This window comes from Malaya genurostris, chromosome 2 (genome assembly GCF_030247185.1).
Source record: "Malaya genurostris strain Urasoe2022 chromosome 2, Malgen_1.1, whole genome shotgun sequence".
Lineage (NCBI taxonomy): Eukaryota > Metazoa > Arthropoda > Insecta > Diptera > Culicidae > Malaya > Malaya genurostris.
This window is the reverse complement of record NC_080571.1, coordinates 306456560-306473091: the sequence shown is the minus strand read 5'-3', so window position 1 is coordinate 306473091 and position 16532 is coordinate 306456560. Positions and strand designations below refer to the sequence as shown.

At 37.8% G+C, this 16532-nt stretch overlaps 1 protein-coding gene across 6 annotated transcripts in view; it reads left to right on the top strand.

Annotated features, from left to right (window-relative positions):
• Positions 1–16532, top strand: part of LOC131431004 (DENN domain-containing protein 1C) — a 59701-nt gene that overhangs the window by 13820 nt on the left and 29349 nt on the right. For all 6 annotated transcript variants that reach the window (XR_009229624.1, XR_009229625.1, XR_009229623.1 and 3 more), the window contains exons 3-6: positions 13588–13912; positions 13970–14402; positions 14477–14625; positions 14687–14827. Coding sequence is in view for 3 of the 6 variants with exons in the window: in XM_058596354.1 (XP_058452337.1) it covers positions 13588–13912; positions 13970–14402; positions 14477–14625; positions 14687–14827 (1048 nt within the window). In the remaining 3 variants the exon portion in view is untranslated. The remainder of the gene's footprint in view (positions 1–13587; positions 13913–13969; positions 14403–14476; positions 14626–14686; positions 14828–16532) is intronic.

The window sequence follows — 16532 nt, the reverse complement described above, 5'->3', positions numbered from 1 at the left end:
TGCTACTAACGCAGAAGGCGATAGCACCCAGTCGACGCCGTTCTATTGACCTAATGTCATCATAGACGCTCGGAGAGGCATGAGATAGGGACTTGTGAGGACTTAGTTATCTCACTATTTGACGACCTGCTGTTGTTTTGGCCGTTCTAAGTGGCAAAAATTCAAAATCGAAAGCAAAAAGATATTCCGATGACATCAAATAGAAAACTATTTTTTTTAACAGTGAAAGCAAACTGAAATCTAGATAAGATACAGATTTTTTCTTGTTGATAACAAAACTAGTTCTCAATTTGAAGTTATTATCAAACAACGAAAACAAAACTGAAATGCATAATCAGTTATTGATTTGCTTTAAAAAGACATTACTGGAAACAAGCAAGTCGCGAGCATAAGCTAAAAATAGATTGGGCAAAAGACCCGGGATAGTATACCTTTAGGCGAGATTACTAGCGACAATATAAAAAAAAATCGCTCCACAGAGGGACTAGGTTCGAACCTAGGTGATTTGGACTGTGCCGTCAACCTGTAAGTGGATCGAAAGATCATATGACAAGCAGTGTTGATCCGCAAAGCTGTATACAGGTAGTTTTAGCCGATATATACTCGTTTCGTCGCATCCGTCCCGCAACCATCATGAATAGCAGTGCGGCTATTTGATAGGTATGAAAATGTGCTCTTCGTCTTTCTCGTATCCAGAAGCTGTAGCATGTGAACATCATAATATAAAATTGAGTTATTTATTTGTTCTGCTGAAAGTCCACGCATTTCGAAACAAACTAATGAAAACGAATGAACAACTGCACAAGTGGTTAGAGAAGAGTGTAAACAACAGGACGCAGCCATAAAAATTGACAGATTCTGAACCATTGCGAAATGGCAGCGGTTTTTTGTTGCGTCCATACTTTCTGGGACAGTCTTTAAGTGAGGGTCACAAAAATACTCACAAGAGGCAGGGGGAATAAATATTAAGAATATTTACCAAGGGAGGGAGAATATTTACCAAATTGAACTGAATTGAAATCATAAAATTAATATGCATTTTTTCATGTAAATTGATAAAACTGTCGATCCAAGTTGATAAAAATAAGTATTTCAATGGTCAGGACAATTTCAGCCTTCGAAATACTTATTTTTATCAAATTAAACGCGAAAACTGTTAGATAATTTGATACTTAACGCATGATACACCAGAAGGAAATCGTTAACGTCAAATGTATTTTTCATATCAAGTTCCTGAAGAAGGTCTTTCTGTGGCTGACGATCAGCGAGATGAGAATGCCCAAGCCGCTATTAGTCCTCGAAAGAGAATGAGGGCTTTTGGCCGGATCTGGTGAAGGCTCAGTGCGCCAGGAGATCGCTAAAAAGATAAACTAGCTTCAGATAAACGTGGCACCAATGATCGCCAACCTATCCAATGTCCTCCAGATGTGTGGTGCTACAACAATAATATAAAGGATTATTGGTGTGAAAGCTGCAAAAGTGTTGACAAAAATCTTTTCATTGATCACGGTTATGATTCCGGACAACATAGAATTAATAGAATAATTGTTCCATGAAAATTTATTTTTGCATTTTTGAATTTGTCCTATTTTCGATGCAGTTATTAAGTTGTTGCTTTTGAATAATCATTTTTGGAGTTTCCCAAAATTTTTGCCTCGCAAGTTTTTTTTCCTATAGTAACGGCAAAAAGATAACATAATGTGATATCAATTGAAAAATTGATGAGCTGAGAACAAATTAAGATTTCAATGTGATGGTGCTATCATAATAAGATTTCGATTTGCTCTCGTTTCGATGTTTGACTCAAACACTCTCGCAGAGGGTAAATTTTGAAAACGTGCCCCATATTAAAGTAAGTCGTATTCACGACAAAAGCTGCTAATTTACTTCTACTTCCTGTTTCTCAAGGTATTTGAAATTTGCTGAATCATAACGTTATTTATTATTTACTGCCTGTGAAACAGAAAAATTCTCTGATTAGTTTACTGTTGATGTTTGCCAATTTTTTTTTCGTTTCGTCCAACGTTTATCAATTGGTCATTCGAACACGTCATCATATGATCAATCAATATGTGCCATAACTCCACATTGGACATCGTATTTCTTCCCTGCACCTTCCTATCTTACCAGTTCATGCTTCGTCGACTAACCTTTTTGGGCAGGGTACTCGGCCAACTGTATCAGTAGATTCGAATCTACAGAAAGATAACGAAAATATGGTCAAAATCGGTTTCGTCCGATCCCACCGCGGATAGCTAATGTTTGTGGTCGGTTTTTACTGGACTCACTTTCATTGAACTTGGATTTCTCGGTAATAATATCGCCCGGTTCGTGCTTCAATGTTGATTATGCAAAAGTGTCGGCTTCATTTTCATTTCCCGTTCAAACCATCATTCGCTGCACCCAAAGTGGTCCGGTAGGTTTATGTTTCGAATCGGTCGGATGCCCATCGGTCGGTCGGTGAGTGTTTATATTTTCGCAATCTCCGATTTCAACATCGGTCGGGCAGAGACAGCAGCTTTGGAGGAGCACATGCATTCGAGTGTTGAATTTGTTTTCACTTTCACTTCGATACCCCGATAATGGGCCCAGTCAAGGTCTCCGGAAGTCTGGCCGATTTTGCCTAACGGTTGACATTTTAACTGAGAATAGGAAGTTTTCAATAATCAAGATATATGGCAATGGAACGGTCACAAGCTGGAAACTTTCCGAAATTTCAAACCGACACCTAATTAGCATATTTTCTTATTTCTAGGAAACATAAGCTTGCCAGAAAACCGTTGATGATTTGTAGCTACGGCGGTTCATTTAAGCGCACCAAGCTCCCATCCGACTACAAGTTGTCGTTTTGATTAGCAATTCTCATCGCCACCGCCATCAGCGTGAATCTTCGACTTCCTTGAGTAACCTCGAGGCGCACTTGAAGCGTATCTTCCGCATCATAAATCCACCTCCTCCTACGGGGGCACGCTCATCCATATACAATGGTGATCTGTGTTGCTGTACAAAACGAAAAAAAACCCCTGTGATAATACCCACTAATGAGTTAATTCAATTTTTATTGAACCGTTCTTCCCGAACAACAGCGGCGTACAAATTGTTTGCGGCTTCGGTTAGCCTCGACGACGACGACGACGGTGATGGCAACCGTTACAAGGAAAAGTGTTCATACACTGAAATGCACAGCAATCCAGGATGATTGAGTGCCATGGATAGCATAATCAACAGTGATCATAGCTGAACGACCGACCACCACTGAATCAAATGTAGTCGAAGTCATCGTTGGTTGAAATTGGAAATTGGAGCAAAGTGGGTTCCGACTGATGGACTCGCTGTTAGTTGCGCTTCGTTTGGTCAAGCTTCTGTGACCCTTTGCATTGATACGAAGAAAGTAGGCTAAAATGTTGATATATGCCATTTTGACTTTATAAATACGTTTCACGCTTGCTGGTTTCTCGTAGGAATCTATCCCCGGGATAAGGTTTTCCAAACGACAAAGCTGAAGCTGATAGTTCTAGCCTGATTCCATTCGGAATAAGTTACACAATCAAAACTACTAGCTCCGCCAATCGCATATAGGACTGATCGAAGCTCGAAATCACGCCACCACCGCCATCATCATCATCAGTGATGCCACATTAGCTGGAACGAAATGTCAATAATTCCTGGGAAGACCTGTGCGGTAACGACAGTAAACAAATGCCCGCAGTTTATGATAAATCAGTAGCGTATCAGTAGTAAGAACAACTTCCTTGAAAATAAAGAGAACAAAAAAAACACACACACACTTACGAGCATTAACCAAACGGCATAACGGGAGGGAACGGTGTTGAAACCGCATTGGCGCGAGAATGATTCATCTATGAATTACGCCGTCGAGCCGGTTTTCCCCTTCCGCACTGACCGCAGCAGATGACGATGATGAGGGGAGGTGATCGCGCGGTATCGATGTGTGAACGAATCGAATTGAAAATCGCTGAACAATGTTCAATCAGCTGCGCGAAGCTTGTCAAACACGATCTGGAGCTGGGTTTGAAGTGATTGGGTTAGATACGGATAGATGTGTTCATTCGTTACTGTTGGGTATTACTCATATCTGATTTTTTGGAAATACTAATAGCTAGATAGTTGATTTAGCATGTAGTGATAATGTTGAGGTAGTGCCGTTCAGATAAGATTTCTACTAATGGGATGACTATTGATACAATAGCTCTATGACAATTTGGATCCGAAATGAAGATTTTTTAATAAGAATCGATCACGATCTATGACCCAAGCATGGACATCGCTTAAAGTTGTTAAATCAACGAAAGTGCATTCGACTTCGATACTTGTGGAATGGCGATAACCTTCGGTAATATATCTAGACGATCGTTAGAAGCGAACCTGTAAGAACGATATGGAAACAATCGTAATAAGCAATTCACCAGCTGACTAGATCTCTCTCCACTTTTTTTTTAATTCCAACTGGTAACACTCATTGGTTGGGTGACAATTCTGGTTTCGGAACTACCAGTCGTTGAGTGCGGTCAGTTTGCTAAGTCCCAATAGTGCCACATCATGAACGCGGGGAAATATCTAAACAAAAGTGTGCTCAAAATTATCATTGATTAGCAGGTTTTGACGATTGATGCCTCACTTAACCGAATGCATTATATATCAAGATTGATCACTCTACGGAATCCAATACAAATCGAAATAGACATCGGAATTTTTAATCAAATTATTCAAAATTCTTTGGAACCTTCATGTTTTTAAGTTTGTTAATTATGATCATCTTGAGACAATACTTGAGTAATGCTTAAAGTTGTGTGAGATTTCGATCGGAATCATAAAATTGGAAAAGTTGTCGACTTTGATCTTGTCCATCGTTTGCAGGGAGTGTTTCATTTCCTTCCTTGGGAGCTGAAACTTGTTTCTGAAGACCAGTATAGGTTCTTAGAATATGGTTTGATTTGTTAAGTGAATTCATGTTTCACTTGGCTTCCGATATGAGATCTATATCCTAGCCGATTAGTTCTAAGGTGGTGGAATATATACCTGGTTGAATAAATCATTGCTTAACTTGCAATCCTGAAGTCAATTTGATTTGAAACTAGATCACTTGTAGAAGGATTTCTTCTAGAAGATAAACTAGTAGGGCTATTTGGAAATAAAACTGGCTAAAAACCAGCGGAGAGTTCATCAAGAAGAACTCGCACTTTCTGATTATTTTCCAGATTACTTCACGAGAGATGCTTAGCATTTAGAATCCTGTTAGGAAAAAATTGATCGATATCTAGTCCGTTCTTGCGGCTATCATTTGACTTATTTGCTCGTCAACGCATTGAAATCGTAAACGTGCTGCATTTCAAAAATAGGTTAACATGAAATTTCCGAAATCGATCATTTTTTACCTTTTTTTTATAAATATAAAAAATAGGTATAGAATTCGCTCAAACTTTAGATAAATTTTCCGAGGCCCGGAGGGCCGAATATCATATACCAATCGATTCACCTCGACGAACTGAGAAAATGTCCGTGTGTGTGTCTGTATGTGTGTTGTCAACTAAGAGGTCGAGATCTCAGAGATGGCTGGACCGATTTTGATCAAACTAGTCGCAAATGAAAGGTCTCCCCGTCACCCAGAACGCTATTGAATGGTTTTGAGATAGGATGTTTACTTTTTGAGTTATACGAAGTTTTATGTCAAAATATTCAGTTTTTTGACAGTATCTGTCACATTTGACCTTGAAAACAGAATATGTTCCCAGACTTAGATTCCGCACGGTTATAGCTATCCAACAAGCCATAGATTGTTAAAATTTGTCCATTTTTAACGGAGATATTGACATTCTTATATTAGCGACTTTTCCCCCTATTTCAGCAGTAGGAGTTTTACGCGTTTGATGATAAAGCACTGATTCGAAGCCAAATGAAACACTGTTTTTATACTGTTACATACAATTGTTTCTAAGTACCAAAAAGACTGTGTACAGCATCTTTTTTCATGGCATTTTACTTCGGATCGATTTTAGCACGATTCGTTTTTGGCAACATAATCGTTCAAGTATGACATGTAAACTAGATGATGGCAGCATTTTCAAGTTGAAAGTAATTCCATAATTATTTTGATTTAAACTTTTTACAGTAATAAATGCTGGAAGAACATACCTACCATATACCATTCGACTCAGTTTATCGAGATGAGCAAAAGCGTGCGTGACAAATAATTTCACTCCATTTACTCGGAGATGGCTAATCCGTTACTAGTATGGGAGGATGTTACAACAAGCTTCCTGAATTACGTTTGGATCCGACTTCTGATTGCGGAACCACAGGATGATATGTGAAATAAAATTAAAATAATTCAACTCATTTTTCTCGTTGATGGCTGAACCGATCTAAGATTGAAATGAAATCTAAGAACCATCTATGATTCAAATGAGTGGTTTTAAAATCTTAAAACATCTTACTTTTTAGTCAGATCCGACTTTCGGTTGAAGAGATTCAAAAACAAAAATTCAAATTAAAGGACTTATGGTCCCATACAAAATTGATGAATTTTATCCGATTCTGGAATTACAGGATGATGAGTTTTTAAAATTCATACAGATAATTTGTTAAAATAAATTGTTTGGCGTATTAACTTATGGCCATACAAATCATTTTGGGTTATGCTAGTTCCTGAATACCGGCTCTGAAAGTACCATAAATAATGACGAAAAACTCTAAAGTGGAAATTACTTTGACATCTCATGGAATGTTCAATGGATTGTCACACGTTAAGATTGGAATTCGATACGATTTGCAGTTTCGACATTACAGGGTAACGAGTGATTAAAATCTCAACTTGCCGTTTAAAACGACGATAATTAAAATAATGTCATGAGAACTAAAACACCGAAAAAAACACATGCGGATTGATAAAAAAAAGGTATCATCTCACTGCTAGGTGCATTGATCACGTTTTTTCAATACCATATGTCTTATAATTGCCTCAAACATCGAGATCTACTGTCATCTCAAAACAAATTTTTGAAAAAACTCGACTATGGGACCGAAATAGAAAATTTATGTTTATGCCAATTATCTTAGATCTTGACGTTCAATTTCGGAAATCTCAAAATTCAATGTCCCAGAGAGTTGATTTTTTTCAAAAAAAAATCGAGATGACACTAGATTAGGTATATTAGAGTTTTGGTATATTTACCAAAATTCTTGATGTTTTCTGTGAAACCGAAGTTTCATTTTTCTGCAAATTGTGGTTAAAATCGGTTTCTAACTGAAATAATAAAAAATATTTGTCATAAAATTTCAAAGACTGTGATTTTGTTTGGTAATTTTTTTCTAATAACATAAATTCTCTGAATTTGTACAAAATTTCTTGAGATTCTTTGAACGGATGTATAAATTTGTTCATCCATACATTATTTCTGGTCAAGATTCCAGTCTTTTGGAGCAGAAAAATGTAAATGTTATCGTTTTAATTTTCGACATGTGAAAAAATTGAAATATTCATATATATATTTATAAATTCACCGATATTTTAAGGTTTTCTTTTGATAGTGTGAAAATGGTAGTTGGGGGAAAAATGTAGCTGGTATCACTAGCAATCAAATGATTTGTGGAAATATATAGATCACTGCTTTGAATTTCGAGATATTTACGAAGTCTCACCTTTCACCATCTATCTACAGTTTTCATTATAACTTTGTGTAGACAATTTTTCGTTTGTTTCAGTGAATCTGAAAGTAGTACCTTTCCAATAGTGAACAAATTTGGACAATCGGTTGAAAAAACCTGGAACGAGAAAAATCAAATTTTCATTAGTTTATCTTATCCAAACGTAAGCTATAAAATTTTTCAATCAATCTACGAACTTCATAAAATTCGAAAGTGTAAAATTTATAAAGTTTTGTTGAAAAACAGCTGAGCTATGAAAGCTCGAAGTTACCGTTCCAACTTTTTTTAGGCTTGATATTTGGAGTGTTGAAAAAAACTAAACAGAGGCAATTCTAGCCTATTTCACAAACCGGGAATTTTTTTCTCGCAAACCGGGAAAACCGGAAAAAACCGGGAAATTGAAATCGGCAATTCACTTGCCACTCATCTCATTTTTCGGAAATGCTAAAAGCTAGATAATAGATTTAGCACACAGAGATAATGTTGAGGTAGCGTCAGTCAGCTAAGATTTAGGAGGGTATAAAAATAAGAACCCGAATAGAACAGATTTTCAAATAAGATTATCGATCTATGGCTCGAAACCGCACAACAATCGACCGAACGGTGCTTCGAAGGCGAGCCGTTGTTCTAAACTTTCATCTATTATAAAAATCGCTACACGAAAATTATTCAACTTCTTTGTATAGACGCCAAACAAAAACTAATCGTACGATATGCGTCAAAATTTGGTAGAATGTGTATAAAAGTGTTGCCAACGCTGAGAGGATAAAAGTTTACCGATTGGACAAGTGCGGAAATTTTAAAATGAAAATTCCGGTTCTTTTTTTTATCATAAGGTATATATATATATATATATATACCGGTCTTTTTATACGAATTTAGGTACCGCATAACTCTGAAAATTCGCATAACCAGAAGTAACGGCCAAAAATTCCAAAATGGATCTTACATCGATTTCTCAAAAAAGTCTGGACCGATTTTTACGAACTTAGATTTAAATAATTTTGTAGTCGCGCCTGATCTTGTCTGATTTATGGTCTTATTGTTTCAAATTATATATCTTGTGAATTGTTGTCCCAACAAACTTTCTTGATTTTATTCAAGAGTCAAGGAAAAGTGGTTTAAAGATTTCGACAATAATATATACGCCTATGATAATCATCACACAACATTGTGCACCATCGCCGACAGTTTGGTTACGCCTCCAATTTTATGAAAAATCAGTCAAAGCGCCGATTGTCTTGTTTTGACCGCACTGCCGCACTGATTTATTTGATCGCACCGATGTAAAATATTATTGTCATTGAAGTTGATTAAACTTTTTCGATTTTTTGTTATATTGTATCTCTCCGCAACCAATCCATGATTTAGAAAATATTTTTTCGATAATTGAACCTGATTAATGTATAAATCGAATAAATCCAATTTACTAGAACCAAATACAAATAAGGGACTGGGGTCCAAGGGCGAAAAACCGTGAAAAAATGATTGCGGTTGATGAAAATCGATTTATAATACGAAAAAAGGCCTAAAAATAAGATTACAGATTGATTCAATGACCGCACGAATCATGTTGTACCGTTTTACCCCAATTTATCCTTAAACGGTTACGGTCGCGTGGATTTCGTGGATTTGGCGCGATTTCTGCTCATATTTTGATGCGATGGCGCGGATTTCGCGCGAATTTCAAGAAACATCATTTCACATTTGTGAATCGTTTATTCGAAAAAAAAGTTCTTTGCAAATTTTTTATGCTTGTGAGTTTTATGAAACCCCAAAAAATTAAGGAAGGGCGCACGTTTAGGCAATTGGTCGAGCTGGTCGAACTGGTGAATTTTCACCTTGATAAAACCCAAATTTTCGAGAAGGCGGTTCTAGCAAATGTTGTCTTCTGTGGACATAAGTTCGATTTTATGTTCTCCGATCTTGAGTGGTACAAATTACTATTTCAGCAGAGCTGTTAGGGGCTGCCCATAAAAGACGTAACGCTTTTTTTTTTTGCAATTTTGGACACCCCACCACCCCTTTGTCACAAATTGTCACAGCAGCAAAAATACCCCCCCCCCCCTTATGTCACATGTCACGAATGCAAAATAAATAAAATTCATCTCAATACATACTCAATATGTATGGCAAACCATACAAATATGAGGGAAAAGTCGATTTATTACATACTGTCATTAGATTAAAAAATATCTCTGAAACTACAAAACCATCAAAATTATTTTAATAATATTAATTATATGATTTAACAAAAGTATTTGATTGAAATTGATGAAACATTTAAATCATCTGTTTTAATCCTCCTAGGGGTACATAGATATATTATTTCTTTAGCTAAACAATAATACTACCTTAGTGTAGCATACAGGGCTGTGAAAATAAAGATCAAAACCTCATCAAATCGAGATCACTGCTGAAGAAAATCGTTTGTGATCTTTCCCAATAAAGATCACTTCAGATCTGATCTTTTGAAGATCAGTTGATCAGTGATCGTTAAATCACATCGATCAAAATCGGTACTGATCTTCCGTCACACAAAATCGGTAGTGATTTTGAGCTAAAATGATTCTTGATTCATGTAAGTTCTATCATTGGATGATTTGATCAGCTTTGATCTTGGTAGAGGAAAATCACATATAATCAAGATAAGACATGACATGATCTACGTCTGAAATCGTTGATCCCCCGCTAAAGGGGTGTGAAAATTAGTAACAACAGCAATCCTACAGTAATTAATAACTAAGGATAACGCGTGTCAATGAGATTTTTACAAAATCATGGAACATTGTCAAATTTGTATCTTTGGGAAATTCGCAATAAAATGAATACTAGATTAAGAGAAATAAATGCTAGATTTAAGTTTCATGAAAATAGTAATTAATGATTATAGCGACAAAACACTTTGTTTTGATAGATTAGACAAAATCTATTTAGCATCAAGATTTGTTATTATATCTTGTTTCGTTATTGATGAGGCATATCAATTTCATTACGTACAATTGGTCCAGTGATTCCTTTTTCAAATGGAATACAATTGAATAAACTGCATCAGAATCAGATAAGAGAAATTCCTATGATCCAATGCTAGAAAATCAAATTACTGAAAAATTCGTCTTCTATAAATGTTTTGCTCTTGCTTTGATGTTACAATGCCAGAATTTTATATTTTGTTGCTATTTTCTCATGCAGACTTTCCAATGATTTTTTAAATATTTTAACTCTTATTTCAAACTAAATAATATTATGTTCTACCATTGAGATGTTTGGTTTTAATAATTGGTTTGCAAATCACTTCTATCCGGGCTGTTACTTCTGTGTATGATATTCAAGCTAACCGATGACTTTAAAATATTTCATATAATCAAATCTGCAGCTCAGAGTTCCTACAAGAACATTTGGATTATTTAACTAATTGGTGTAACATCAACAAAACGGTTTTAAATTCCACTAAATGCTCAGTCATCTTTTTTAGTCGCAAAAAGTCTGTTTTCAAGTTCAACTATAATATTTCAAAAACTGTTCTCGAACGCGCATCGTCTGTTAAGGACCTGGGTGTCCTTCTGGATTTCAAGTTAAATTTTAAGAAGCACATAGGCTTTACTATCTCCTAAGCCTCTTAGCTATTAGAATTTATTTTCCACGTTACTAAAAAAATCTCTGATGTACATTGCCTGTAAGCTCTGTATTGCGCTTTAGTTCGCTCAGCTTTCGGATATGCTGGTGTTATCTGGTCACCTTATTACCAAAATTTGTTCGATTCGCTCTCCAATGTCTTCCATGGACATATCCTTTAAAACTTACCTAGTTACCATGACCGCTGCAAACTGATTGGTCTCGGTTTATTATCTGTCCGTCGCGATGTTTGTAAGGCTAGTTTTGTGGCAGATCTACTTCAGTGTCGCGAATCGATTGCTCCAAGCTATTGCAATTGTTACAATTAGACATTCGACGTCGTAATCTTCGATACTATTTTTTTCTTCGGATTCCCTATGTTAGAACTTATTATGGATATAAAGAGTTATTAAGTAACCGTTCCTCATGTTATTGTCTCATTAGATTTAGTTGCTATAGGAAGCACTAGATTTAAGGAAATGTATCATTTGGATGATTGTAATCTGTTGATGCAAAAGATGAGGAGGTTTTATGCCTGCTGTAGAGCAAGTTTGACACAAACTAACTCCAGTGGGCTTTTCCCTTCTCCAAATAAACGAATAAAAGATGAGAAGGAAAAGGAAGACATTCAGAATAAAATCCGACAACGGGAGAAGCGCTGTTTCAGAAAACAAAAGCTAACCATAATCTCGGCGACAAATAATTGAAACTGAAATTAAAAAGAGATAATCAGGTGATCCTGATGTGGTCTACCTTAAAATCACAATTGTAAGCAATTTTAACTTTAACATTTTCCGTACATCGGAGAGTGTAAATTACCTAAGGACAACGAAAAAGATGGAGAATAAAAATTACAGTCGTTCGCCGGACATGAAATCGTTTTCATGGGGTTTCTCATAGTGACGTGTTGTATGCGGACTTATTTATTGTGTTCATATGACAAAATTACGCAGATTTTTAAATTATATTTATGTGGATTTTTAAGTTCTGTGGAAAGTATCACCTGCATAAAAATAGTACTCTAATGCTTCGCTCGAATATCGCACGTTTTAGTCTTCGCCTTAGCGCGGATTTTGAAATTTTTCGTAACAAACCTGAAAATAAAAAACAGAATACAGTTATGTGCGGTCATTTTTATTGGAAACAATCCATTTATCGAACTCATGAACATGCCAAGAGTAACTTCCGATTAGTCGAATTCATTTTTTAAGAGTTTCACAGTTAGTATTCGAAGTAAAGTCAGAAAAAAAAGAGAAATTGGAGCAAAACGGGCATGATAGTGCATTTTGCAGATCTTCTAACTATCACCAATCGATGCTACGGTAATTTTTGCATAAGAAACACCAAGTTTGAAAATATTTGCTTAGGTTTTTATGAAATTGTTGAGTAAACTCGCGTTTTTGGTCGTCTTTTCCCCACTGTGCTTTGGTGGGTATTTGTTTGACAAATTAGGGATCTGTCTGGGAAAAAATATGATTTACATATATAGTCTGAGTAGGACTTGGGCCCTTCGAGTGGTCTCAAGTCTGATTTCTTTTTGATTCTGACGTCGGAACTGTCTGGGCGTTTACTGTGATAGCAGGATATGTGGTAAGACGGCAGGGTAGTTCACTGTCTAGTTGAAAGTGGCATTTAACTACGCGAAAGAATACTTGAAGAATGGTTGGCATCTATTCGAATACTAGTAATTCGATCTACCATACGAACCAAAATCTATTCCTGATTCACATCAAACCTATATGTATGTAGGAATATTCTTAGAAATAATTCCCGACAATATCTTTTTTGCTGGAAATTTTATGATTACATTTTCTGTACCGTTTTGCGATTTTTTTTCAACGATCAACGAGCAGTCTAGTGACAATAGGAAATAACACTTACAATTCCATATTCAACCTCTTTCGTTCTCGCTTATGTGCAAGGTTAGTTCGAACAAACAGTTTTGTGAGCAAGCATTCCCACAAAACAACAAAAGATTTTTCGAATATACACAACATGCATATTCGGTACAAAGTAGCAAATCATTCATACGACTCAGCCCATAATAAGTCAGCCGTGCCGATAGCACATTTTCGCTATCGCACATTGAATACATTCGCTTCTATTGCCCATACACCATAGTTGGCAGCGGCAAAAAGGGAGGTTCTGAAAACATTGCTCGACTGAGAAATGGAAGAGAAAAAAAACATTATTGAATCATGACCTGTGCAAACGTCTCCGTTCTCCGCCTTTGTTATCTCAACTGTGCGAGAAACCCGTTTCGTTCGATGATTCAATTCACTTATTTTTAAATTACTATCCTTTCAGGCGCACGATCCAGGTGCACTCGTTCGTACTGACCAACATCGACTCCAAGTGGCGTTTCGGATTCTGCAGGCATGATCCGAAATCGCCCACGGCGATGGTCATCGTCACCTACCTGCCATGGCACGATACCTTCATCCGGTTTCTGAATGTGCTGGCTGATGTGCGGAAACATTCACAGACCGAGTTTGAGTCATTCCTGACGGAAGCCTACAACAAGGGTGTCCCCGAACCGGGCGGATGCCTCAAACTGCAGTACGATAGGCCCGTGCAAACGTTTAGCTTTCAGAGGCCGCAGCAGTTTCTGCTGCCCAGTATACCAGAGAATGTAAGATAAATGATCCCATACTGGTAAACTGGTACTACAACGTATTTTCTTTTTCAGCACAATCTGAACCTGTACTACAACTTCGTGGAGCCGAAGTTTATGATAGGGATTTTCGCCGCAATGCTGGCAGAGCGACGAATAATCTTCGTATCCCGTCGGTTGGACATTCTAGCATCCTGCATTCAGGCCGCCAATGCATTCCTCTATCCGATGGTGTGGCAGCACATCTTCATTCCAGTTCTGCCGATGAAAATGAAGGACATCCTGGGTGCCCCGATGCCCTTCCTGATCGGTGTACCGGAGGCCGTGTACGAATCGCTCCGCCGGGAAGAGGTGGGCGATGTCGTCATACTGAACTGTGATAAACGAACGCTGGAAACGCCGTTCGACGATGTAAAAAACATGCCACCGGAGCTGGTTGCCTCGCTGAAAAAACATCTGGCCAATCCGGCCGAACATCGGGGCGATCGTGTGTCGAAGATATTTTTAGGTAAGTTGCAGCGTCGGTTACGCGCCACGACTTTTCCCCTTGGCTGATGATGCATAATTTTCAATGCTAAATAGGTATATTAGTGCAATTAATTGGCGGGTATCGGGACGCGGTGAAGTTCAATGACAAGATTACGTTCGATCCGGACACATTCATCGACACTCGACCGTCGCACCTGAGACCATTCCTCACGAACATGCTACAGCTGCAAATATTCCAACAGGTAACCGGACGCGGTAGCACTGGATACTTGAATACTACTACTAAAACAAGTTCACTTTCAGTTCATCGAAGAGCGACTGGACATGCTCAATACCGGTCAGGGGTTTTCGGATGAGTTCGAGGTGGAGTGCTTCCGCTATGCGGAAAAGTCCGGACGCAAGGTGAAACAGTACAAGGATCTGCTGAAGAATTTTAAAGATAAGGTATTTTCGATTTTTACAAAGTGATGGTTCGATTGCATTTCGCTTTATTTTTCTGTGTTTTGTGTAACAAAGTTTTCGATAAAAGTTTTGGCTTAGCCTTCTTGTTCGACTTCATGCTCATTGTAAACGTTTGTCACATTTGATCTTCTTGCATAATGCCATCGATTAGCACACATTTCCGCATGCGAACGATGAAATTAGACGTGTCCAGTCAGCCGGCTACCTGGTCGAGGTGTTTTACGTTAGTTAACGTGAACTGAATGAATTATTAGCCTCTACCTGAGGTTGCGCGGTGGAACATTGTCACTGTTGTGGGGGTTATTTTGATTCAATGGCAACTCATTCACCACGATGTTTGTACCTAATTATTATCCAATTTATTTTTGATTTCACAGTGAGCCACGTTATTAGATTTTTTTGTAATTTTTTATGTGGACATACGTCACATGTAGTTTATTGTTGGGTACTATGCGTCTTTTTTCTTTCACACACATTTAAAACCTATTCCAAAGCTCGGCATAATGAAATGCCGAATTAAATCGGCAACACGACATTTGGCATAATATGTTACTGAACTTGTCAGTAAACAACTCAATTACTGACAAGTGTGTATCCATGGATGAAATTAAATCGTTGATTTGCACAATTTGCAATGCGAACTTTTTTATCTTTTTTTGATGAGATAATATCAGGTGTACAACTTTGCTTCCGCCCTTTTTTCCAAAATTTAAAGCTTTATTGCGAAAAAGTGCTTACAGATATATTATTCAAAGTATTGTCCGTCGCTAGCGACAACTTTCTCCCATCTTTCCGGCAATTTTCGGATCCCGGCTCGAAAAAAGGAGTCCTCTTTTGACGCTATCCATGAAGCAATTCATTTTTTCAACTCTTCGAAGGATTGAAAATGTTGATCTGTCAGGCCGTGTGCCATCGAACGGAATAGGTGGAAGTCAGAAGGGGCGACATCTGGGGATTACGGCGGGTGGGGCAAGACTTCCCATTTCAGCGTTTCCAGGTACTTTTTGACCACTTTTGCGACGTGAGGCCGAACATTGTCGTGTTGGAGGATGACTTGGTCATGTCGTTCTTAATATTGTGGCCGCTTTTCTTTTAGCGCGCGACTAAGGCGCATCAGTTGCGTTCGGTAGTGATCTGTGATGGTTTCACCGGGTTTTAAGAGCTCGTAGTAAATCACACCGAGCTGATCCCACAAAATACAAATCATAACCTTGGCGCCGTGAATATTCGGTTTTGCCTTCGACGAAATAGCATGCCCGGGCTTTCCCCATGATTTTCTGCGTTTAGGATTATCGTATCGAACCCAATTTTCATCACCGGTTACGAGTCGATGTAAAAACCCCGTACGATTTTGTCTTTGAAACAGTTGCTCGGTTTCAACTCGTACGGCACCCAGTTTCCTTCTTTCTGAATCATGCCCAGGGCCTTGAGACGTTTTGAAATGGCTTGCTGACTCACTCCCAACGATTCTTCTTGGGTTTGGCACGAATCTTCATCAAGCAATGCTTCTAGTTGTTCATCTTTGAAGGTTTTTTCTCTTCCACCACCATGTTTGTCTTCGACATCGAAATCACCATTTTTAAAACGTTGAAACCACTCCCGACACGTTCTTTTACTCAGAGCAGCATCACCGTAAGTTTCTGAGAGCATTCGATGCGCTTCAGCTGCATTTTTTTTTCGAATTGTA